This window comes from Pithys albifrons, chromosome 17 (assembly GCF_047495875.1).
Source record: "Pithys albifrons albifrons isolate INPA30051 chromosome 17, PitAlb_v1, whole genome shotgun sequence".
NCBI lineage: Eukaryota > Metazoa > Chordata > Aves > Passeriformes > Thamnophilidae > Pithys > Pithys albifrons.
The window spans coordinates 9,473,252-9,497,906 of NC_092474.1; the positions used below are offsets into that span (position 1 = coordinate 9,473,252).

General features: G+C 54.0%; 4 protein-coding genes and 1 long non-coding RNA gene across 8 annotated transcripts; 2 read left to right on the plus strand and 3 right to left on the minus strand.

Moving 5' to 3' along the window:
* Window positions 1-908: 908 nt before the first annotated feature.
* Window positions 909-3,811, minus strand: LOC139679915 (vacuolar protein sorting-associated protein 29-like). Of its 3 annotated transcripts, none has more exons than XM_071572071.1 (4): window positions 3,711-3,811; window positions 2,603-2,791; window positions 1,867-2,102; window positions 909-1,327 (listed from the first exon to the last, which is right to left on the minus strand). In XM_071572071.1, exons 1-4 carry the CDS (start codon window positions 3,807-3,809, stop codon window positions 1,210-1,212), a joined length of 642 nt encoding a protein of 213 aa, XP_071428172.1. In that variant the 5' UTR covers window positions 3,810-3,811; the 3' UTR covers window positions 909-1,209. The 3 variants fall into 3 exon arrangements, with proteins under 3 accessions (XP_071428172.1, XP_071428171.1, XP_071428173.1); XM_071572070.1 differs by having other exon boundaries at window positions 3,702-3,811; XM_071572072.1 differs by lacking the exon at window positions 3,711-3,811 and adding an exon at window positions 3,174-3,199.
* Window positions 3,812-3,830: 19 nt separating this feature from the next.
* On the minus strand, window positions 3,831-4,750 carry LOC139679916 (pre-B lymphocyte protein 3-like). The gene is made up of 2 exons (XM_071572073.1): window positions 4,625-4,750; window positions 3,831-4,381 (listed from the first exon to the last, which is right to left on the minus strand). The coding sequence occupies exons 1-2, from the start codon at window positions 4,671-4,673 to the stop codon at window positions 4,053-4,055; spliced, it is 378 nt and encodes a 125-aa protein (XP_071428174.1). The 5' UTR covers window positions 4,674-4,750; the 3' UTR covers window positions 3,831-4,052.
* A 2,218-nt stretch (window positions 4,751-6,968) lies between these two features.
* Window positions 6,969-11,496, plus strand: C17H22orf15 (chromosome 17 C22orf15 homolog). Of its 2 annotated transcripts, none has more exons than XM_071571913.1 (5): window positions 6,969-7,509; window positions 8,575-8,661; window positions 8,923-9,048; window positions 9,329-9,403; window positions 9,849-11,496. In XM_071571913.1, exons 1-5 carry the CDS (start codon window positions 7,146-7,148, stop codon window positions 10,004-10,006), a joined length of 810 nt encoding a protein of 269 aa, XP_071428014.1. In that variant the 5' UTR covers window positions 6,969-7,145; the 3' UTR covers window positions 10,007-11,496. The 2 variants fall into 2 exon arrangements, with proteins under 2 accessions (XP_071428014.1, XP_071428015.1); XM_071571914.1 differs by having other exon boundaries at window positions 6,969-7,496.
* A 6-nt stretch (window positions 11,497-11,502) lies between these two features.
* Window positions 11,503-12,890, minus strand: CHCHD10 (coiled-coil-helix-coiled-coil-helix domain containing 10). The gene is made up of 4 exons (XM_071572360.1): window positions 12,783-12,890; window positions 12,493-12,685; window positions 12,161-12,299; window positions 11,503-11,753 (listed from the first exon to the last, which is right to left on the minus strand). Exons 1-4 carry the CDS (start codon window positions 12,836-12,838, stop codon window positions 11,734-11,736), a joined length of 408 nt encoding a protein of 135 aa, XP_071428461.1. The 5' UTR covers window positions 12,839-12,890; the 3' UTR covers window positions 11,503-11,733.
* A 3,844-nt stretch (window positions 12,891-16,734) lies between these two features.
* On the plus strand, window positions 16,735-17,853 carry LOC139680144 (uncharacterized). The gene is made up of 3 exons (XR_011699313.1): window positions 16,735-16,877; window positions 17,400-17,482; window positions 17,601-17,853. It is a non-coding gene; the product is annotated as an uncharacterized lncRNA (long non-coding RNA).
* The last annotated feature ends 6,802 nt before the right edge of the window (window positions 17,854-24,655 follow it).

The following is a 24,655-nucleotide window of genomic DNA, read 5'->3' on the forward strand; positions in this document are numbered from 1 at the left end:
GGTCCTCTACAAGGCAGCAAGATCAACACAGCTGCTGAGATCTGAGCTCAGCCACAGACTCCTGTGCCTCTTCCTGCCCAGCAGGACCATGGGCTGGCTGTACCAGGAAACCCTGTACACAGGGCAGGTGCCAGCACCACAATCACTCCAGGCCTCCTGCTTCTGGGCCAGTCAGCTGGGAAAAACAGGTCCTGCTCCACAGCAGGGCACCACAAGCAGGTGTCTCTCAGGAGCCACAAGACTATGACCAATTGAATGCAGGTGTCTGGGCAAGAGCCCCTGAACCTGATTCAAGATCCATGTCAAGGGACAGCAGGAACACTTTTCTACTTCACCTTGCCGATACATCCTCTGCAGCCACCGTCACCTGCCCTGTGACCCTGGCATCACCCACCCACTCAGATCTCTGCAGCAGCACAGCTCCTCCAGCCACATCCCTTCCCACACAGGTGCTTCTCCACAGGGCTCTGCATCTGCAGCTGGTCCAGCCCCAGCCCATTGCCCCACACAGCCCACCTCACTGCAGGCACTCCTGCAGCACCATTGATGCTCCTACTTCCAGCAGCACCACAGGGACAAGAAGGACTCTGCATCCTGAACCTCTGGAGCATGAGGGCAAGGGCCCAGCCCCACATACCCACACAGAGCTCTCCACATCACCCTTCCCAGACCTGCCTCTGCCTTTCCATGCTGCCTCCAAGAAGGCAGGATGGGTCTGCTGTTGCAACTGGAGTCCTTGGGCATCTCTGACAGATCCTGACATGTTTTACATTTGCATTTCAGCAAGCAAACGGCAGCTTCCTTTTAGCCCTTGGAGTCCCCTCACACCTAATTCCTGCTCCCCTTCACCTTTTACAAGTATAATGATCAGGACAGACACATGAAGAAAGGATTTATTATCCTATGTTTGTTCTACAGAACAATGCCCAGCTACCACCACCCTCTGTGACTCCTGTAGGCCAGGAACACAACCGCTCCTCCTCAGACACAGGATTAGTACACAGGCTTCTTTCTCTTCATCAGCTGTGTCTTCTGCTTCAAGTTCTGGTTGGCAAACAAGATGAACAGCTCACCAGCAGTAAAGTGTCACGGCTGCTTTGCAGCCCAGCTTGCTGCAGCATCACACCATGACCTGCTGCCCCTGAGACTGAACTGGGAAAGGAAGGGCTGAAAGGCAGCAAGATGTCATCAACCAGATTTGAACAAGATTCAGTACTTCTTGAACTCAATTCTTTCTACTTTCACATCATCCTCGATTAGTTGGTATACGTAAGTCACAACTGTGGAAGCCTGGATATCCATCAGCACAAATGAAGGGGTGATGTTCCTGGAAAGAAGACATACTTTGTAATCGTCCCAATTAGCTTATACTTCCTCCTGTTAACATATCTTATGTTTATGTGTTCTCATACACTTCATTGCCCAGGGCTGCAGGGAAGTGGGAAATGCTGCAGGGTCTGCAGGCACTAATGAAAGTGTTTAAGGCAGAGTTGCACTTAGCCTGGAACAGCCCAAACTGTGTCAGACACAGACATTTAAGCTGACAGGGCCTCCAGAAGTCTGATTTCCTACAAAATATTAGAATGCAGCTTCTGGGAAGATACCAGAAAGGAAAAAGACTTCAAGAAGCTGCTCCAACTCAACCCTCTCTGGGTACAAGAAACAGTCCCAGACACACCAGTGCAGGGCTCTCATGCCCAGTGGGTGGGCTAAGAAAACCCTGCTGGATTCCCCAGGAAGGAAAGGGAGGGATGCAGCCTCCTGCTCCTCACAGCACCTCATCAGTGCTCTCCAGCATAGTGGTCAGAGACCTGTCAGGTAACACTCACAGGCTCTGCTGGGCAGCTCAAACCTGCCCTCACTCACCTTTCCAAAGCACTGTAGGCTCCTGTAGCTGATCCTGGGTTGATGTAGAATTTTTTTTCATACTCAAATGCTTCAAACCTGTGTGTATGTCCCGAGATGAGAATGTCCACATCCAGCTGCCTCTGCAGCAGTGCCAGGCTGGCTGCATCGCCCCAGGGAATGACTTGATGGCCATGAATCAGCCCAATTCTGAACTGCCCCACAGTTAAAACCTTCTCTTCAGGATAATTCAGACTCTGAGAAAGAAAAAGCCACACACTGCAAATCAGTCAAGGACTGATCAGCTTCCACGACACGAACCTGCCCATCACTAAGAAGCACACAAGGTCTCTCTTAATGTGCAGATCCCCCTGGATGCTTGTACTACACCCCAGTAAGAGTAACTTCAGAGCAGAGTAAGGAATTTGTACAGAGAGCTGCAGGCTCGTGGCTACCTGACTAAAAATGATCACACACAGAGAACTCCTGCAGCTACAAGCCAGATGGGGCACTGTGGCCTTACAGTAATCACTTGTGCCTGAGTTCATATGAATCAGGTGCAGGTACTACTCCCTCACACCCAGGCTTTCCTGGTGTAATGAGAAAGGCCTAGAAAATAATTTTGTTTCCTTACTCTTACTGCTACTTCTTATTCAGGTGAATTTACAGTTCAGGAAGTGGTAATGCTGAGGGACTCTCCAGGACCCACAGAGACAACCACAGTATGTGGGAAGGCAGCCCGAGGAACTGGGGTTACCTCAGAGTCCCCCCGAACAACGTGGATGTCCCCAGCCAGGGTCCTGAGGTAGTCATAGCTCTCCTTGGTGCAGAGGTTTCCCGTACACAGGATGTGCTCAATCTTCCCTGGAACCAGCAGCTCCTTGAACTTCGCGGGCAGAGCACTGCACCGGTGCGGGATGTGAAGGTCTCCCAGCACTAACACCAACTTCTCACACACCGGGGGGGAAAGACAGAGCTTTAACCCAGGTTACTTAACACAACAGTACAAAAACATAACACCACAAACCCCTGCTGCGCTGTAGGGCACTTGCAAAGTCTGGAGAACCATTACATGCCCAGCAGGGATTCCTTTTAAAGTCAGCTCTGAGGAAACACGCCTGGGCTTGCTTGCCCGAACCTCCCCATACAGACAGCCCAGCTCAGCCGTGCAGCCCCAGGCGCCCTCGCTCCGCACGCAGCCGGAGGCGAGGAACGCGCTGAAGCTGAAGCGAGGGGCACCACCACAGCGGACGGAGCCAGGCTGAGCTGCCTCCCCACACCGCACCCGCGGGCAGGGACGTAGCGCAGGGTCCCCAACAGCCGCTCACCATCCCGCCCCGCTGCCCTGACGCGCACTGAGGTAACCAGGAAGTAACGCGTCTACTTTTGGGCTCCCCTGAGCCAATGGCGGCGCCAGCAGCGCCCACGTGACAGCAGTGCTGCCGCCGGGTCCTAAGCCCGCCGCTGTGCGCGCCGTCTGGGCATGCGCAGCGCGGCCACCGCGGTACCGGTGCCGAATTCCGTGGGATTTCAATGGGAAAATCCTTCATCTTTCTGGGGGAAAACGCCCTTATGAAGGACACAACCCGCGGGGTTACACGTGTCCCTTTGCCCTCAGGAGCCGTGGTGGGCGGTGAGGGCAGGCGGACAGGGAAGGGGGACAGGGCAGGGCGGGCGGGGGGCTCTGTGTCCCGGGGCCGAGCGGCCCCTGCAGCGCTGGGTGACGGCTCCGTCCAGCCCAGGAGATCCCACCGGGGCCACAGCGCCTGCTGCTCGCCCTCCTGGCCCAGGTACCCCGGGGCCACCCCGCGAGGGTGACCCCACACATGACACGAGCCGTGTGGGTCAGGATTAACCTTTATTACCGGGGGAGCCAAACGGTGCAGAAGCCCAAGTCGCATGAAGGCCGCGGAGTGCCGAGGAGGAGGCGCCCAGGAAAGCCAGGCCACAGCGGAGCCCTCCATCCTCCTGCTGCAACACAAGGCCCTGGCAGGTCTCACACCATGTCAGGCTCTGTAATGCGCCACGGGCCACGTTTGGGGCGGAAGAGGAGGTTGCTGCACTTCCCAGCACTAGGCAGCGCTGCTGGGCCGGCTCAAGCGTGCGGGGAGGTCTTTCTGCATCCCCCCCAGGGCTGCTGCTCTGCCTGTCGAGGGCTTCGCGTCAGGGTCGCAAAAGAAAGCTTAGAAAGCTTTTGTTCGCCGTTTCTAAAACCACTTGAAGCCATCTGTCAGGGCGCAGTAGTAGGTGCCATTGTCCTCCTGGCAGGCAGACGCAATGGTGAGGATGCAGGCATTGCTGGCGAGGTCTTTGGTGGCAGAAAAGCGGTCGGGAGTCTTGTCAGGCTTGTGCTTTTCTCGCTCGGAGTTGTAATAGAGCAGATACCTCAGGGAGTGCCCCGGGCGCTCCTGGAACCAGGTGATGCCGAACTCGGTGATGTTGTACTGGGGGCTCAGGATGCAGAACAGCCGGGCAGACTGCCCGGGCAGCACGAACAGAGAGGGTGGCTGGGTCAGCACGGGGTGAGCCCTGCAAGCTGCACACACCGAGGATGCCGTTACTCATGGGCTGAGCCATGCCCCCTATCACCCTCAGCCCCAAAACTTGCCCCGGCTCCTTTGAGGCATCCCCATTAACCAAATCACCAACCTCCTCATCACCCCACACAGCCCTGGAGCGAAATGGCCTGTTCAGACTGACACCCCCTTGGACAGCACATCCTGCCCACCACCCTGCAGTGTCCCCCAGGCAGCAGCTCACTCGGCCACACCACCCTTACCTGTGCCCACCATCCCCAGCAGGAGCAGGACCAGGAAGCCTGGGACCATGGCAGGAAGCAGAGGAAAGGGAGGCTGTTTTGGAAAGGGTCTGAGGTGCTACACGAACCCAGGTCACTGTGCTGATGGTGCCCGCAGGGCGTATGTAAATGACATAGGGGGCTCAGGGACTCAGCTCCCCAGGGCTGCTCGCTCTGCTGCAGCTGGGCTTCAGAGAGGGGGTGAGAGCTGAGCATTGCAACCCAGTGCCCACCTTTGCCCCAGGCCAGGCCATTTCCTCCAGCTGCACCAATGCACCCACAGCCAAACCCACCATCCTCTGTCCTGGGCACGGGGGAGGCATCACTGACCATCTGTCCTTGTTGATGTGGGGGGCAGAGGAGTTTCAAACTCAGACATTTTCCTCAGGCCCTCTGCCATCAGGTGCACAGGAGGCTGGGAGGCACACCATGCTCAGGATGCCCTGTGAAGGGAGCAGCTGGCTCTGCTGCCACCAGGGAGAATGAAAGATGGGTTGTACCAGAGTTCCCTGGCAGCAATCTCATCATAGAACAGTACAAGGAAAATTGCTGCTCCCCTCACCATGCAGCTCCATTGCTGTGATGGGAATGATTGCCCTTCAGCACAGGCTGGGTGCTGGGAGCTGCTGATGGTGCTGGAGGTGCTGCCTCTTTGCCAGGGCCTCCTCAGGAACAGCAGCCATGGGCCAGCATGGTGGGGTGGTTGCCGAAGTCACCGGTCAGAAGGCATCTCCCAAGGGAGCCATTGCAGTGAGAGGTGGCTGCAGCACAGCTGGTGCCTTGTGCGGAAGGACAGCAGACCGTTACAGCTGAAGGCCACCAGCTCAGCAGGCATGAAGGCCCTCCTGTCTGTGACACCCACAACAGAGACACCATGTCCCATGGCCACCAGCCCATGGCTGTCCTTTGCAGCAGCATGGTCAGCAGGCACTTGGCACTGTCCCATAAGTGGTGAGTGACTCCTGCCCTCCACAGGCAAGCTCAGCCCCCACACAATACCACTCAGGGATGGCCCATTCCCTCCCCTCTGCAGCACCCTGTCCTGCTCTTAAGGTGTCCCCAAGCCAAAGATGATTGCAAGAGGTTCCTGAGGTGACTGGTCTGTGTATGCTCTGTGTTTGAGGGAAAATGGAACTCTGAGGTGGAGCCCTGCCGCGTTAGACCATTGTGTTTCTGGCATGGCCAGATCCTAAAGAGGAAGCACCATCATCACCCAAGGACGTGATGCAGGAAGGTGGACTCTTGCTCTGCTGAGCCACCCTGCAGAGCTCTGGTGCACACAACAGCTCATCTGTCTCCTGTATTCTGGGACACTCAGAGCAGCTCCAATGGAGCAGAGTCCCCAGCTGTAGTGCCCTGCAGCACTGAGGGGCCTGTGAGACCTGACAGGGCCATACAGCACCCTGCACAGCTGGGCTGCAGGGACTGCTGTGGGGCAGGAGGGCAGCCAGAGGGATGTAGTGCCACACCACAGTCTCTGCACAGGCCTGGCTGCATCCCCCTGTGCCCATCTGGCCAAAACTGCTCTATTAGATGTATTAGAGCCAGCATATAGCAGGCAGCCACAGCTGTGTGAGACCAGCTCCAAAGCCCATCCAAGGCTAGAGCTTTGTCATGATGTCTTCTGGGCTTGTGGAGTCTTCCCCTACAGGTAGCAGCAGTTTGTGTGTCATGCAGCCAGGCCCCCAAGCTCATGGAGGTGCAAGCATGCTGCAGACACAGCTGCAGTTGTTGCCCACCAACACTTTCCAGATTCTGCAAGGTGGTGTGTATCACATGTACACACGTTCCATTCTGCAAGCAGACCAAGTCCATGGATCAGACAAAGTTTGTGAAATGAAACCCAGCAAGGCAGAAGGAAATCACCTCCTCCTGCAAGGAGGGGCATTTCAGAGAAAGGGTATTTGTCCACAGAGCAGTGAGGACTGGATATGCATTAGTGTTGTTACTGGTTCCCACCATTCAGGTCCTCCCCATCTGCTGACCAGGGACATGGTTTCATCCATATGTTTTCTACAGGAAGAGGGGATGATGATGCACTGCTGCAGGAACATTGCATGGCAACATTTGGGCACCAAATGGAAGATGCAGCTGGCACATGAGCCATGTGCATCACTCTGACAGTCCATGGGAGCAGGAAGGTACGGGCTGTGCACAGTGCAGGAGCAGCTACGAGCCCAGCCCTGTTCTGCCAGCTTTATTCCCTCATGCATGAGAAATGAGAGGTGCTCAGAGAACAGAAGGAACTCATATATGCAAATAAAGTTTAATTTCAACTGCCCACAGCTCCTCCCGGGCTGCAATACCACACTGCCTTGGGCTCCAGAGTAGGACTGGTGCAGGCAGGGTCCTGGAAGGGAAGATTTTTCCAGTGGCATCCAGTCATCTTGCAGAGGAGGGCACGCTGCCCTTGCAGCAGTGCTGGGCTCAGCTAGGAGCAGAGTGGGCAGATGTGGCACCACCACAGCCCAGATGAGCTGCAGGACAAACAGAGGCAGGAAACATGGCAAAACTGCAAAAAGTCAGAAATTCAGAACAGCTGGGACCACATGGAGCAGGCAGTCTTTCCAACAGGCTGTTGTTTAGTCCAGCCCCTGCTCTATCCCCACCTCCCACCCCGCAGCTGCAGGAGACCTGGGAATCTGCAGGGGCCACTCCCCGTTGCTGGGAAATCTGGCTACTGAAACCACAACAGCGTCAGTGGGAAACGCAGCCTGTTCCCTGGGCTCTCCAGCAGCTCCCACCGCTGCCTGCAGGAAGGCACCTGGCACAAGCAGCCCCCCAGCACAGGTCTGGGCCCCCACCACAGGAGAGCAGCTCTGGGAGAGGAACACCAAGCACCATGTTCATCACGGTGAGATACGGAGGTATGTGGGGAAAGTTCTGGCCTTGCCTCAGCTCTGGGGCCAGACAGTCACCTTCACCACCCCCACAAGGGGCAGGGAGAGACACAGCACCCTGGTACACAGCAATGCCCAGTGGTTTGGGAACAGGCAGGAGAGCTCTGCCAGGGCACATCAGCATCCTGCACCTCACCTGTTTAAAGGAAGGGAGATCTATAACCCCAACACAATCATGGAAGAAAACCAACCCAGAAGAGCTGAGTTAATCACAGGGAGGGAGGCCAGAGGCAAAGGTAAGTTCCCAGCCTGGCAGCTCTGGGGAATCATTGCAGGGGGGCTTGTCCTGTTTCCCTAGGCACAACCAGAAAAACTGTGCGGCAGAGATGCCAGCTGCCAGCAGAGCTCCTCTGCTCCTGGCTCTGTGGGAAAGGTTTCCTGGCTCAAATCCTGCCCCTCAACTTCAGGGAGCAGGTATCTGTGGCTGGTAGGAGGGAATGAACAGCCCCTCTTCCTGACCTCGCCCAGTTGGCTGAGAGCCTTTGCCTGACCCCAGACACTCGTGTCTGAAGGCATCAGACACACACAGTCCTAAGCCTTTGCTCCCTCTGCTATTTGAATTGGATCCCCAGCTCTCACTACTGACACGTGTCAGCCTTGGGGATTTCTCAATTGTGACAAACTTGGTGAGAGTTCATGGCCAAAATATCCCCTGGTGACTCAGCCACAATCTCCAGCTCTTTCCCCTTGTGACTGGGACCAGCCTGTGGAAGGGGACTGGCAAGGACCAGCGCTCATTGCTTTTTCCTACTTGCGCTCAATGAAACTATGCTGAAGGACAGACACACTTGGTCAATGAGAACTATTTTCCCCAAATCAAAATGTTCATCTATCCCCTAGGCTAGGGCACTCCCAGCACCAACCACCAGCAGCCATGGCTGTAAAGCAGCAGCTCAAAGTCCTGTGATCCTGCCTTTGCTGGTCACACAGTGGGCACTTCTGAGGCACCTGCTGTGCCTCCTGCCATGTCCATGGGGCCCCTGGATTTGGGGTGACTGCACTCATATCTCAAGTCTCATTCTCTGTCTGCAGCCAACTGCCAAGTGATGCTGAACCTGCAGTGCTGTGTCCTGATCCTCACAACTCACCTGAAGAGGAAGTGTCAGTGCAGGCCTGAAGGTACGAGTGCTCCTGGGCAGGGGGCGCCAAGGGACCAGCACTCACCCAGTGAGAGCAGCAGAGGGTAACAAACAGGTCACATGGGAGTCACACAACATCCCAAAACACCAGGAAAGGGGCAGCAAACCTCCCCACCTCCAGACCTCAATAGATTCACCTCAAAGCATAAATTGCTAAGGAAAATAGCTCTAGACCCCACAGACTACTGCTGGCCACAGAGGGGCACACCTGGGCTTCCTTCACCTGTGTCTCCCCGTCCAGACTGCATCGATCTTCTGGATGAAATGGGCACTCTGATGAACCTCAGCAAAGTGGAAAATCCTGCAGCCGAATTCACCAGTAAATACCTACGGGAAAGGGAGCACTACATCCTCATCCGAGTCATCCGTAAGTTCCTTGTTGGGACAGCACAGCTCAGCCTCTGTGCCAAAAAGGGTCTGCTCTGGGTATGGGGGGGAGAGGGGCTTCAGCAGTCACTTGGACACAGCACAGGAGCTCTGAGGAGGCAGAAGCCAGCTCAGGTGAAGCGCTAGAGCCAAATCTTTGTCTGAGGTAGCTGCTCTGTGGGACGAGGAACCTTTCCTGGGCAGAACCACTTGTACCAGTTACAAGCCTTCAGTTTGCAGCTAGGAGAGAGACTAAACCATTTCTCCCATTCTGCTGTCAGAAGAAGAAAACTCTGAAGCCACCTGCTATGAATCCTTGTTAGAGGACCTGGAGAAACACTACCCTGACCTAACAGGTAAGAGCCAGACACCCAGAGAGGAGCCAGGGTTGCAACCATGGTTCCTCTTTACATCTCAGCCCTTTTAGAGCACCTGTGGGACTGTCCTCTGATCCCAGTTCAGGGCTGGTTATGGCTGTGGGCAGCAAATGCATTCAGGCAGCAAGGGAAGGGACAAGCAGAAGCCAGAGCTGGTTTGCAGAACCCTTCCTAGGTAGTGTGACAGCAGGGACCTGCTGCCCTTCTACCCCACAGCAGGCAGAACCCTGCCCAGCTTGCCCCTTGGCAAAGAGGGAGTATTTCCTTGGAAGGAACAGGGAGGGAAGAACAGGAGAAACTGGTAAACCCAGAAGTCTCTCCCAGGCTTAGTCTCACAGGTTGGCAGTGCCTTGCTCAACATGCAAGGGGCAACTGACCAACACAGCAGAACACACAACTCTGGAGAGGGTTGGTCACTTCACAGATCGGCTGCAGCAGCTCTCAGCAAAGACCCACAGGAGAGACCAGTGGAAGAAGGGATCCTTGCAGAGGAGGGCTCAGCCCCACACCAGCAACCAGCTAAGGAACAGAACCACCTCAAAGAGCAAGAGGAGCTCAGAGTTCAAGAACATCCCTAAATGAGGAACAGACCCATTACACATCACACACACACACACACACCCCCCCCCCTCAGACACCACCAGGACTCAACCACCTGCCCAGCTGCTTATTCCCAGTTCAGCAAGAATCCCCTGCTTCTGAGATCCCCCTCCTGGCATCTCCTGCTCCTCAGAGGTTCACACCACCGCATCCAAAGCTGCACCCTTACAAACCAGGCAAATACAGCACCAGAAGCAGCTTCAAGGGGGTCACTCCTGTTCCCATAGCATGGCCTGCACTCCCCAGTGACAAGAACCTGCACCTCCTTTCAACCTCCCTGCACCCACAGCCAGAGGAACACACACCCACATCACTCGATAGACCTGTTTTCCACACCATCACCACTCAAAGGCCTTCTAGAGACTGCCCACTGCAGTTACCAGGACAAATTGTTCCAGAAACAGCCAATCTCAACTGCAGCACTTTGCCAAGATGGCTCAAAGTCAGAACACACCTGCTGTAGGAATTTCTGAAGGTTCTCCTTAACAGCTTCTCCATCCAGACCAGCACACACCAACATCTAGTATTTCTTAAAGGGAGTTAAACAACTGCAGAGTGGTCCCCCCCTGCTCATGCTGGGACAGTTCAGAACATGGAGCACTTTGGCTTTGACTCTCTGGCATTTACTTTTTCCCTTGGCTATCTGTCAGAAGAGCACAAGGCATCCCTGGTAAGGCCAGGCACAGCTCAGGACATTGTCTACCGAGAACTTAGATTGTGACATTTAGAATGGGGCAGGACTTTCAACACCAGCCTCCAGTATCTGCTGGTAGCGTTTACCATCTAGACCTGGATTTCCTCATAGGTCCCAGCTAAGAACTTGTCCAATATTTAACAGTCAGAGGTTAATAGGCTCATTCTCCCATGAAAATGCATCGGTTAAGCATCTGAAAGTATCACAATTTCACTGCTGGGCCACTAAAACTCCAGCTGAAGCCTAAAAATTCTCTTTTACACCAATGTGAAGAACAGGCTGCCCTGCTGGAGGCCAGTCTGAGGGCAGCACTCATGAGATTGTTCTGCCAAGGTGACTGTAAGAGGAAAGCAGCTCCAAACTTCACCTGGTGCCAGTGACCTTGAGGACATTGCATAACCTGCTAAAGCTTTTAAATAAGATCAGCCAACTGTACCCAAGTCCCACAGCCAGACAGGTCACACTTTCTTAGCTCTGAGGTCAGAACAGCTCTTCAGGATGAGGATATCTATAGAAGAATAATTTGTTACTGAAAATACTATAGACACATCTTGGATTACCTTTCTCCAGCCCTTCCTCTGCCTGGAGGGCAGCCAGTGCAGCCTCAGCTGAGGTCTGGACCTCTTTCTGCCAAGTCATGTGGGCACCGTCCTTGCTAGGCTGCACCTCCTGTTTGCAGGGAATACACAGTTGTGCCTTGTCCTTTTCAGTGGCTGATAAAATTAACATTTTGGTCGCTTAATTTTAGCTTGAGAATTAAATAAAGAACATGCACAAGTATAGGTCCAAATAAATTCCTTTATTTCTCTATAATAAATATAGCACTATCTGAATTCTGAAAATCCTCAGGTCCAACCATTCCTTTCCTTCCCTACTAGTTCAGAAGTGAATTACCACTAGAATACTCCTGTCTGGTCAGTGTGCTCCCTCCAGCTCATTCCCTGTCCGTCCTCCCACTCCCTGCAGATAGCAGGGCTCTACATCTTGATCCTCTTCCCTGCGAGGGGGAGATTCTTCACAGGAGAGCAGAAACACCTACAGGGAAGAAGCATAAGTTCAGCATTAGGTACATGTTCCAGCAGCAGGAATTAAAAGCTCTCTTATCTAAGGTGACCAGAACAAGACGTAACTTCTGGCAACACCTTGTAACAAATGCAGCAGGAATTAAGGAATCAGCTAGGGAAATGCAGAAGACTTCCCACAGCAGCAAGAGAGGACCCTCTATGAGGGTACCTACAGTTTCCCCACCTTCAGAAATATTATCACTTCTCCTGTCCTTTCCAGCTCCTTTTTGCCCTACAGGATACAGAAGAGGCAGAACTGCTACCTACTTAAAGCCATGAAGAGCACTACAACCTCCTAAGTTCACTTCTGCAACCTTCAAACCATCTCAGGTGCTCTCCTGGCAGCAGTTCCCTCCTGCGAGGACAGGGCAAACTCACCGTTGTTATACTTGCACTGCTTCAGAGCCTCATTGAAGCCCTCGCACAGGGTCAGGTCTCGCTGGTTGGTAGCACATTCCAGGAACTGCTTTATCTCATAGTGGCAGGGTCCGAAGGGCGACTGCTGGTTCACGGGTTGCTGCGGACACGGGCCCGGTGAGGGGCGGCCCGGGGGCACCGTCGCCTCCTCCCCACGGCCCCGTCCCCTTGTCCCCTTCCCCGCGCGGCCCCCGGTGCCCTCTGCCCCCGCTCCCCGTCACCGCCGCCCCACGGCCACGGCCCGCCCGGGCTCGCCGCCCAAGGGCAGCCCAAGGGCAAAGCTCTGCGCGTACCGGGGCGGGCGCCGCCGCCTTGGCCGGCTCGGAGGAGGAGCCGCCGCTGAAGACGCCGGTGATGGCGCTGCCCACGACGTGTCCCACGGCGGAACCCACTGCCACGCCGGCCGCCGTGCTCGCCATCTGCGCCATCAGACCGGGCTGCGCCGGCTGTGCCGCGGGCGCCGCGACCGGGGCCGCTGGGGCCGGGCTGCGGAGAGAAGGGAGTCAGGAAGGGCGGCACGGGGGCAGCGTGCGGCGGTGTGCCCCGCCGTGCCGTGCCGTGCCGTGCCACGCCGCCAAAGTACCTGGCGGGCGCCGGTGCCGCCGCGGGCCGGGACACGCTCCGTCCACCGCGAGCCATCCTCGCTCTGCTCTGCTTTGCGCCACCCGCCCCGCGCACCGCCTTAAGAAGCGCTGCCGTCACCACGTGACGCTGCGCGCATGCTCTATCAGGCTGCCGAAGCCGCGGCTCCGCCCCACTAAGGGAAGGTCGCTTCCCGTTCTACGCATGCGCAGAAAGAGAGGGCAGTGTCTCCGGGCCCCGCCCACCAACCTCCCCGCGAGGTGCGCGCGCCGGCGCTGCCCCGCCAGGGGGCGCGCGAGGCCCGCCCGGCCCACAGGGCTGAACGCGGGGGGGGGGGGGCGGACTGGAGGGGATCGCGGGATCCTTCAATCCCTGCATCCTTCAGTCCCTGCATCCTCAATCCCTGCATCCTTCAATCCCTGCATCCTTCACTCCCTGCATCCTCAGTCCCTGCATGCTTCAGTCCCTGCATCCTTCAATCCCTGCATCCTTCAGTCCCTGCATCCTTCAGTCCCTGCATCCTCTAATCACTGTATCCTTCAATCCCTGCATCCTCAATCCCTGCATCCTTCAATCCCTGCATCCTTCAGTCCCTGCATCCTCTAATCACTGTATCCTTCAATCCCTGCATCCTCAATCCCTGCATCCTTCAATCCCTGCATCCTTCAGTCCCTGCATCCTCTAATCACTGTATCCTTAACAGGCCCCTGATCCCATCGAGTCTGAGCGTTCACCCAGCACTGCCAAGCCCACCAATAACCCGCATCCCCAGCTGCCACATCCACACGGTTTCTGAGCACCCGCAGGGACGCTGAGGCCACTGCCCCGCGCAGGCAGTGCCGGGGCTGGACAGCCGCTTTCAGTGAGGATGTTTTCTAAATACCCAATTGTAACACACTCCCCCCCCGGCACAACTTGAGGCCGATTCTGCTTGTCCTGTAGCTTGTTACGTGGGAGAAACGGCTGCCCCCACGTCCCTCCATCCTCCTGTCGGAGCTGCACAGCAGGAGTGGTTTATACTCGTGCGGTTTCTTCTGCCTCAGTAGCAGACACTGCCCACAGTTCTACCCACTCCCCAGCTGGGCCTGACTTTGCTTTCAGTCTGTCCCACTACGCTGCCCTAGTCCAAATGGGGCATCAAACGCTTTCAGGGGCAAACTGGTCCCTCACTGCGCCCAAACTCAGCACTGCAGGTGGGTGCAGCACTGCACCCACCATTTCTAGAGTCACCAGCCCTAATGTGGCTTCGAGGTTTCTGGGCTCCCACCACTGGGTGAGGGCCATGACCACTGCAAAGCCCCCGAGCCTGTGCCAAGGGACAGAGCTCTGTGCAGTCCAGGAAGAGTGGGAACATGAGCAGGGAGCAGGCAGGGCAGGCAGGGGGGCACTGCAGGCAGGTGATGAGCTGCACCCAGCAACTCTCCTGTGAGGGTTAGTGCAGATGTGGTGACAAAGGACAGCTGCAAGGAGGGCAGTGTGGTGGCTTTGCAAATGCTCAGAGGGTGCTTCTCCAGGTGTGGAGCAGAGCAGGAAAGAGCATGAAGGTGCTTGTTGGGAATGAGCATGGAGATGGCCTCTGTTGCATGGGAGACGACGGGTGGAGGAGAGGTGGATAATGATGGACTGGAAGAGCAAAGATAGAGCCCTCCACAATTGGGGCAGAGAAAAGAGAGTGCCAGGGAGGAGCACAGGGAGGAATGATGTGGTCTAAGCCATTGGCCAGCACAACAATTTTTGCAGCAGCCCTCTGGATACAAAGCAGGAGATCAAGGAACACTTTGCAAGGCGTGGACATTGTTGGGCAGTAGGAATCCATAAAAAGATGATGATGAGCCCTCAAATCACAAACAGACAGGCTGGATGACGCCAGTTTTACCTTCAAACTAATTTCCTGACAATCATCTTCTCTGGCACCCTGCTGGTCTCCAGGGCCTCTGTGGGTCCATGTCTGCTCAGCATCTCTCCGGAATGGGCCAGCTCCATCTTTGGATGTTCCTTATGCCCCAAGGAGTGAAAGGAATTTCCAAAACTGAGAAGGATCCAGAAGTTGTCCAGGAAAAAAAATCCCAGCTCCAGGGCTGTGTTCGTATATTCAGCACATTATGAAAACCAGCTCTTTGGGCTGGTTCATTGACTGGCAGGAATTAGAGAGCTAAGTCACTGCAGGACTGGCAATTAGCTGCTGTGTAAGTGTTTTTGTAGAGTCAAGTTTCCAGCACGAGGGGAAGAGAAAAGCGTTTGTAAAGCAAGCTGCCCCCTCTGCGCAGGAGCTGGGCGGGCGGGGGGAGCTGCAGCTCCTGAGGAAAGAAAGGGATCGTGCCTCAAACAAACACCACTTTGGTCTCCTCTTCTGAGGGGTAACACCCCCAAATCCTTCCTCCCACAGCGCCTGCCCCAGGAGCTGTGCATTTCTGCTTTCAGCTGGAACAGCAGTGTTTTACATCCGGCATTTGCCTGTTTTCTTCCACTGATACAGAGGGGGCCAAGCAACTGAAGAACCAGAGGAATGTGACTGGAAAGCCCCTGCCTAAGCAGCACCTGCACATTTTCCTTTTCCCAGCCATGTGTCCTGGAGGAACAGGGTTCCCTTCCTTGTGCAGCCCCATCCCAATGAGCCACAAGCACTTGTGGGCGAACAGGTCTTAAAGATAGTAGAAAGAAAAGGCAGGAGGGAAGACACAGATGACCTCAGGGAGCCCCTCACTGCAAGAAACCCCCAGGGACATAGCTCAGCTCTCTGCCATCAGCATGTGAGCATGGCTGAGCCACCAGGATGTGAGGCTGCAGCTACCACACCATGGGCTCCTTCCCCTTCTTGGTTGTTCCTGACTATAGGAAGAAGCTTGGCATGTGCCAGGGGGAGGAGAAGACAGACTTGCAGGGGGTGCAGGGAATGTCAGAGCTCCAGTCATAAGAAATCAAGATTCATTAGTTCCACCACGTGCAAAACAACTTGCTGAAGGAGCCTGGGTTTCAAGCTGAGCGCGTCCCTCTAAGCTGTGTCTGGGGGACCCTTTGATTTGGTTAATTAGACGCAAAGTTTTTCTGTGCAGTGGGAGGCCGGGTATGTGCTGAGGAGCACAGCTACCCTGGGCTTACTAATGAGATAATTTATTGTGGCTGTCTGAGAGGCTGAGTGTACACAACTCCACCCTCACACACACCACCCACTCCAAGCCCTCTGCTCCCAGCTGGAGAGTCCTCAGCACCGGAGGCTGGAAGTGCTGTGTCAGGTCTCCCTGTGCGAGCCCTGCCAAGGAGCCATCCTCTCACTGGGGGCCTTATGCAGGAGGGTCCTCTTTGCATCTAAATATCCCCACAACTGTTTTCACTGCTTCCTTGGCCAAACTTTCTAATTTCTCTATTTTTTTTCAGCCTAAATCTGATCTCTGATTCAATCAAGTAGCTTCATTTCTGTCTCTACCTGCTCCAGGAGATCCCTCCTTACATAGTTCAAGTGGTAGGGCTTGTCTGCACTTGAAGGTTGACTCTGGATTTAGGGACATATAAATCTGAAAGATAGTAACTAATGCCTGAATACTTCTGGAAAGATTGACTCAAAACCAGTAATTTCTGAATAACTTGGTGCACTGGCTGGCCAGTATATCCCCTCCTGTTAGCAGCAGGAGCAGGTAGGACAAAGTTTGTAAAAAGCAGGTCTGTTTTTTTTCAACTACTTTCTCCTCATTGCTGTAAAAGCAGATCATAACCTCCCCCTTCAGAGTTTGCCTCATTTAAATCCTCACTCTGTCACTGGTGAAATGTGGCAACAAAGAGATCTAGGAATTCTCCAAGTGTTTGCATCAGAAGGGGTTGTTTCACAGGTAAGGAATGCACTACTGGCCTCCCTGTGTCTCCTGCCTGTCTCTGCCCCTCCGTGGGGCGACAGCGCGGGTCTGTCTTTACCAGGCTGCAGTTTCACGGGGCGTTTGCTTGGGGGACGGTGACGCCCACAAGTGTCATGTTCCTGCAGAAAGCACTCTCCACACAGCAGTGCCACGCTGTGGATCATCCCTGCCCAGTCCCTGCCATGGGCCACCACCAGCAGGTATCCATCTGGGGATGCTGCAGGAGCCTCCTGCCTCCTGAGCTGCAGGTTTGTGCTTGGAGAACCCTAATTAGTACATGCAGGGGCAGATCTGGGCAGTGCTCTGGGTGTACCTGAATTTAAGTTATTTAGGTTAACAGCAAATTGCATGGGATGATTGCTCAGGGAATCTGGGCAAACTATTCAAAGCAGAAGAAAGTGTCTGATGAATTAGCCAATATTTTTGTTTGTGGACAATCCCCCCAAAAGAAAGAAACCAAACCTCCAGTTCTTACCAATGGATTTGCTAGTCAAAATTGCTCCATGAATCATTTAGGACTGAATGTATACAGTAAGTGCATTTTTCATGTCCTCCTTTTATTTTCATCTTTGAGCTCTGGTTAATCCTAATTTTGCTTGTGCCAAGTGGCTGATTTCAGTCCCCAAGTTCACACGGAGCTCTCAGGTCAGATGAAAATATGCAAACTCTGCTGGCTTTATCCTATAAAGTTTTTTGCAAGCAGAGTTGCAACTAAGAAATAATAATTTTAAAAAATCAGGGAGGTTGCTACCACAAAATGTAATTCACAGATTTTTCATGAACAAATGGCACACTTCCCACAGTCCTGCCTCACCACCACTCCCCAGGGGATAATACAGCAGCAGTGTCACAGGTAGGTGATATTGGATGGCATCACCACGGCGGTGTGGCACAGAGCCCTGTCTCACTCTGGATGCCACGGGCCTTGAGCACACTCCCCACAAAGATTCTTGCTGTCTGCATCCTTTCAGTCTCCTTTTAGCCAGAACACAATGCCTGAAACAAAGTGACTGCGCTGCAAGGGTTGGAGATGAGAAACCGGAGGAAGGAAAAACCATGGAGGAGCTGCAGATGGCCAGAAGTGACTGGTGACTGCAGGGGAGGGGAGGCAGCGCTCAGAGTGCCGTTTCAGCTTTCAAGTCTCGTGCTCCCAGGATCTACATGCCATTTCTTGGATGTGGTTTGCCCCGAGGGCAATCTCAACAGCTGTGAAGTTTCAACAGATGAACAATGCAGTTTTCAATAAACTTCACCAAGCAAAGGAAAGGCTTTTAACTCATTCATGCTAGCCCACTTTTGGTCTGAAGGCTCTTCCAGACCTGAATCTGTTCACGTCACGAGTGTTTCCTGTTTGAACACCAGGGCCTGAATGCTGGAGCACACCTGAGCTACCCTGCTGTGCTCAAGGTTTCTGGAGAGCTCATCCCCATCAGAAGAGGCTTCTCTCAGCCATGCCCATGGATCCTGGGAGATGCAGGTACATCCCTGCATTTACCTGTGCCACCTGGACCCACCCTGGTGCCCTCTGGGTGGAGGAAGGTACCAGTTGCGGAATGTGGGTGCCCTCACCTCCTGGTGGGGAAAGGAGAGGCAGTAGAAAAAGAACTTCTCCAAATCTCCTCCTGGCAGCTGCATCTCAGAAGTTCCATGTCCTCTGTATTCACACATCCTAAAGCAGGGGCTTGTGCACTTGGAGGCATGTTCTGATCCCAACGGAAGGCTGATGCCATTAGTTGTAACTGAAAGATGGGGTTTTGTGTCCCCAAATTCTTCAGTCAGATCTAGTCAAGAGTCAAAAAATTATCTCTTCCAAAACACATTTGGAGTATTCTCATATTGTGAGGATAACAATTACTGTGAATTCACCTGCTGAATACAGGGCAAGACAGCAAACCTGAGCCCAGAGATTTTGGCTGGGATTTTGTTTTGTTTTGTTTACAGCTGCAGAGCACGCCATAAGCAGTGCAGCTAAAAAGCCAGAGCAGGTTTGTTTGGTGTGTGTCTGAGGAATCTGAGCAATAAGCCCCTGCCCTTGGCTGCCTCTCCTCTGGCTGGGATCTGCCAAGTGGCTTCAGGGAGTCCAAAGCGTCAAGCTCACACCTCTTTCAGGAGATAACAGTGCTGAGCAGGCCCTCGAGGGTTCTCACACCTTTACAGGCTCCCTGCTTTCCCTGTTGATGCTTTACCTGCGGTGTCCGGGTCGATGGGCTTGGGGTTTAGCATTTCCTCTTCACCCAAACATCTGCCCAGAGGCCATTCCCTTCCACTCTTGCACAGCTGCTCCCTGGCTGGTCTGGTTCCCCCCTCTGTGCTGCAGACAGACAGCAAACATCTCCGGAGAGCTGCCTCGGTGCTCCCCGCGCACAGCTCCAGGGGGCACAGCTCCCAGGCGTCTGTACTAAAACAACGTGATACCGACTATGGAAGTGAGGAGGCTCCGTGTAAGGCAGGGCCTTCAGGAGGCTGTTAGCACCAACCCATAAACAGCTACTGCTTTGAACTTGACTCCCCGCATCTTCCCCTTCCCAAGCAAAGACATGGCCCACACAGCAGACAGAGAGATCTTGTGTGATGCTGGAGCCCCTACAGAACAGTTCACAGATATCTGTTATTTCAGGCCCTCTGTCTCAGCTCTCCAAAATGTCTCGTAAGGTTTAATCACATTGCTCTCCCTGTCCTACTGAGACCGTCCAACCATCAGCTTCCAACACCTTCTCTCAAACGGAAACTAAATATCAGAATCCATCTTTTCTTTCCTCTGTAGAAGAAGGCAGTGGTGTCTCCTTTTCACATGGAGGGTTTTCACAGCTGCAAACGCACAGGGCAGCCTGGCTGTGCATTCTGGTTTGTCATAATTTCTGCTGAAAATGCTCTTCTTTCAGCCGCCATCTCCAGCACAGAATGCTGAGCTCAATGCAGAGTCCATCCGTGGACTCTTCCCTAGAAACACTGCAAACATCCTCCTTTATAGGAACAGCCTGGCCTTTGCAAAAACAGTGGTCTGAGCAAACCTCTCAGCTTTCTGGAAAGGCTGGACACTGTGTGTGCCATGCTGGATTCATTCCCAGCCTTGTGAAAGGTCTCATGGTGCTCCTTTTAGACTGCTCTTCAGTCTTCATTGTGGTCTCTGAGTGCTTCCCTGGATCCAAGGCTGCCACAGTGAGTTTATTATAATGCAGTCTCAGAGTTCAGCACTTGCCACCCAAGCAAAAATGGTAAAATAATTTGGGAACTGAGCTCTGTGACTGTCCAGCAGTCAATTTATTCCATTGACATTTATTAGTGGTCAATGCAGAGTGGGACACAGACAGGTCCTTCCCCACAGCATCCTAGAGCAGCATGAGCTCTGAGTGGCAGGGAGCTGCACAAAGTAACAAGAACTGCACAAAATTGCTGCTGCCCAAAGTAACCACTGTGAGAGGCACTTTGCATCCAAATGGGAGGCAAAAGAGTGCTCTCACCAGTAAACCCCACACTTCCATGATCTCTCTTCCAAGCAATCTCCTCTGAACTGAGTTTGCTTGCTCTCCTGTCTTTTTGGCTCCCATCCTTACAGCCTTCACATGGCTTCATTCAGTCAGAGCCCTATGCCTGGCTGGTTCTGCTCCCCTGGCACCAACCAGCCCAGCTGCCTCCCTGCCAGGAGTGCAGCCACCTTGTCCTACTCTCTCTCCTTCCTACTGCTGGCCATGGCTTGCCAAGCTGCCCTGCACATCCTTGGGACAGACACCTTCCACTGCTCACAGGCAAATGCACACTGTAGGATGATGCCTGAGCAACGTGGAGGGGCAGGATGGTCCCAGCGGCAGGGAGGCTGTGCAGAGAGGGACTATAGGAATGGTACCTGTTTCCCAGGAGGGGAGTTCAGCAGCGTTTGCTCAGGAGGTGGGAGAAAGGAAGGGAGGTGAGGGGCTTGGCTGCTCTGAGCAGAAACGTGCATGAAGAAAAGCCTCGACCCACACCCTGAATTCCACAGCTCGACTCGTGGGACAGGGGGAGGGAGAGAGGACAGGATGGGACAGTTCCAGCAGACCTGCGACTTGTTCATGAAAGCCTCATGACACCAGCCCTGCCTGCCTCCTCCCCCATCACCTCCACCGCTCACGCCGGGTTTTATTAACGCAGTTCCCCTCAGGCTAGAGGGAATCGCATCCCAGGAGACATTCCAGTCTCAGATCAGCTTCGGAGGGGATCAGAGATCCAAGGGTGGGGGATGTTCACCAGGACGTTTCATTTGCAGAGAGCTGGCAGGTTGGGAGCGCGGCAAGACGGCACTAGCAACCTCCTTATCAGACACTGAGCAGCCGCAGGCTGGAGTCGAGTCTCTGCTCGGCACTGGATGTCCCAGCCATTTCTTCTTTGTCCAGGCTGCTGGCTGGAAGCTCTTTACCTAAGCTCTGCCGACTGGTGGGTGCACGGCGGGGCACAGGGAGCCTGGGTAAGCAGTCGGGTCCTGTTGCTCAGGTGAGCAAACTGTTGGTGACCTGCAGCGGGGTCCAGGCTGCCGCAGGGGCTCAGCCAGGGGTCAGACCCCTTCCCCGAGCACCAACAGGGCCTCAGCCGCCCTCTCCTCGCAGCCGTCGCACCCTGCACCACGCGGGCTGACACCTCCCGCCAGGAATGGGAGCTGGCTCCCCGGCGTCTGGCTCCCCAGGTGAATTGTGGTGTGCCCTGAGCCTACGCCAGGAAAATGCCAGCAGATGAAACTGCATCTCAGGCCAAGAGACACGAAGATGGATGTGTTTTCCCTGCCTGGCTTATCTCGCAGGCAGTGCTTCTCACCGGAGCCCGGCACTGTTTGTGTGCACTCGACTCCTGGCACGGGGGCAGGAGATGATTAGACAACAAACACTGTGGCGGAGCTCTCCCGAGCTGCAGCCTGTCCCTGCCCTGCCGAGACCACGGCCCAGCAGGGAGCTGCTTCTTGGGCCCCAAATTCCAGGACTGAATTCCCAGGGCTGGCTGCAGCTGCACTGGGGCTGCAGCAGGAGGGAGGAGAGAAGGAGCCACAGGGCCCTGTGGCTGCTCGGGCACCGTGTGAGCTGCAGGGTGAGCTGAGGCTGCCTTCGTGCTCCCCCAGGGACCCCTCCTGGACTGGACACCTGTGGAGTTGCAATGCACCTCTGCAAGGTTAGGGCAGGACAGCCCTGCCACCATCGCCCGTGTTCCTAGTTTGGAGGATGCAGCAGTGCCTGCCCAGCAGCCCTGTAGGGAGTTGTGTCCCCACATGTGCCCCTTGGTTTCATAAGGGCAGTATATCAGACAGATCTCAAACTTGTCAGACTCTGCACTGCTGTTTTCAACCCAGGATCAAGGTTAAGGAAGGGGGGTTTTAAAGGCAAAAGAAAATAAATGTAAAATCAGTAGTAGTGGATCAAGCATAACCTTCTAGAAATGCATAATGGGACTGTTGTACTGGCCTAGTTATGCTGAAGCCTGGAAAACTTTGGTGTTTTCAAGGTGCCCTGTTTGGATCTAGAACAGTGTGAACAATTCCAGCATTTTCATTTAAAAGATTTTAAAAAAACTGAAAGACTTTGAAACAAAGCATTTTGCTGACCAACAGACACTTTTACACATTACTTTACCTATTACTTTACCTTTCCACTTGTGAGTCCAGGCCCAAAGGCCAAGTTTGCTGTCACTCCACATCCTCTTCTTGCTCACTCCCCATGCCCATGCTTTGGGCTGCCAGCGGAGGAGGAGAATCAGGTAATTCAAGAAATACTCCTGATCAGTGGTGTTTATGAGGGCAGTTCACTGTACATGACCCCCAGCCTTGTTTGCACCTACCACCACCTGTACAAACACCCACTTTGGCTGCCCTGGAAAAAAACAAGATGCCAGGGCCAAAAAAAAAGAGGAATCCCAGAAGGAAGAGAGTGAGAACAGAGTCTTGCCTGGTGGGGATGCATCCCCATTTGTCACCCCCTGAGCAGTGATGCTGGAAACATCAATTCACGAGGCCATCTTCTACAGAGAGAGGAGGAAAGACATTAGAGAACAGAAATCAAAGGGATCTCTCTGTCCTGGGGATTTGGCTCCTGGACCCTCTTCCAGCTGCTCAGGGAAATGCCCAGGAGGTGTAAAGCTCCGTGCTGACTTTGCAGGGAACCTAAACCCAGGTCCCCAGGCACACAGAATTCAGCTGTGAAAGTCACACCAGGGAGGTGGCAGGAAACAAAGGACTTCGGACAGACAGGCTTAATCCATTTAAATTCAGTTTCTCTCTCACTTCCCTCCCCTTTCCCCTTTGCTCTCATCAGACACCTCTTCCCCCACCTCCTAACAGTCCAAAGTGCCTTATGGCAGTTTTCCACCTAAGTGGGCTGTGGACTGAGAGAGTGATTCCACCTCTTTCCTGCTCACAATAGAGCAGAATCAGACCTGTTGTTCTTTTCTTGCACAGTCTCTTTTCACCTGACACCTGCTGGGCTGCTCAGAGAGGTTATCCCCAGCTGGTGGTTCCTGTAGGACTCCCATTATGATGCCACTTTGCCTTCCCAGGTGTTCCCAAGGCCCTTCTTGCTGGAAAGCCTTCGGGGAGGGGGAGAAGAGCTGACACTCGTGGTCAGAAGGACTTAAAACCCACAACAGCTCTGCTGTTTGCTAGGACTGGAAGGCCCTGAGCAGATGCTGAGCAAAAAGAGCTATGCATGGAACGGTGTATCAGCAGCATCAGTGATCATGAGGACCTCTCAGCCATGAAGGCTTTTGGTGAGCTCCTGTAGCCATCACGAGAAACCCAAATTTGGCTCCAGCCTGGCAGGAGCTGCAGGAAAGCACGCAGACAGTGTGTGCACTGAAAGATGCCAGACTGTCACTGCTCTGGGGCTGGGAGCCCTGTGCTCATCTGCCAGCAGGCTCCATACATCCAGCAAGCTGCAAACAGAGGCAGGGATGAGGCCTGCATGGACAGAACACACAGTGGCTGAGAGAGCTCCCAGCACAGGAGCACTAGCAAAAAGGACTTGTGCAGGCTGTGCACAGGGCCTCTGCAGCAGGTGAGCACACAAGCTCCCAAAACACCCAATGGGCCATTTTCCTGCAGCTAAACATCTACTTGTTTGGCTGGGAAATATTTTCAATCTCAAACACACCATGCACTTTCTTTTGTGTTAAGTGCCTTGGCAGGACCCAGCAGTTCTCACACAGTCACATCTCTGCAAGGACTGAGTTTCCCAGAACACTCCCTTTAAAAGTCTCACTTTATTAAGAAGAGTCAAACTGCCTGTCGCTGCCTTACAGGCTGCTCCCATGCCTCTCCCTGCTTCCCCAGGGCACCAGCAGGCTCCCCTGCCATGGGCTGGAAAGCACTGAGCTCTCAGAGACACCAGCATTAAAAGAAAAGACACTAAAGAAAAGAGAAACAAAGGCAGGAAAGCTTTTCTTGCTGGGACCCAGCTGTCTGGCTCAGAGCAAGGCAACAAAGTAGGGTCTGCTCTGCATTCCTGGGGCACAGCCAGAATAACAGCAGAAGGGTAGATTCCACAGTGTACAGCGTTTTTCCTTCCTTCTCTATCCCCTCTTAGAAATAAGGACTTGAGGATATACTGAACATGGTGCTCCAGTGCAGGGACATCTCACTAGCAGCCCACAAGCCACTTCAGCACCTTCCAAACACAGCCAAGACCAGGCTCTTTCTTCTCACATCTGCTTACCGTACCCAGTATTTACATCCTCAGTATGGTTCCCATAAAACAAAACATGAATAACTGATCACAGACAAATAAAGCAGTAATAGAGTCTGGGATGTCAGGAAGCCTTACCCACTCCCTGCACACCAGTCCAGGCAGCTGGAGATCAAAGTTTTCTTATTTGCAATACATTTCTTGAAACAATTTGCAGCTAAACTCAGCCTGCTGAGGGGATGCTGACACAGTCCAGGGCTTCTCCCATAGAAACAGGAATCAAGAAACCAGATCTGTGCACTGCTGCCTCCATCTCCAGGTGGCTGAGCAGATGGGGGAGGCTTTGACATCTCCAAAATGGGGAGCTGCTCCCTTCTTTCCCCTCCCTCAGCATC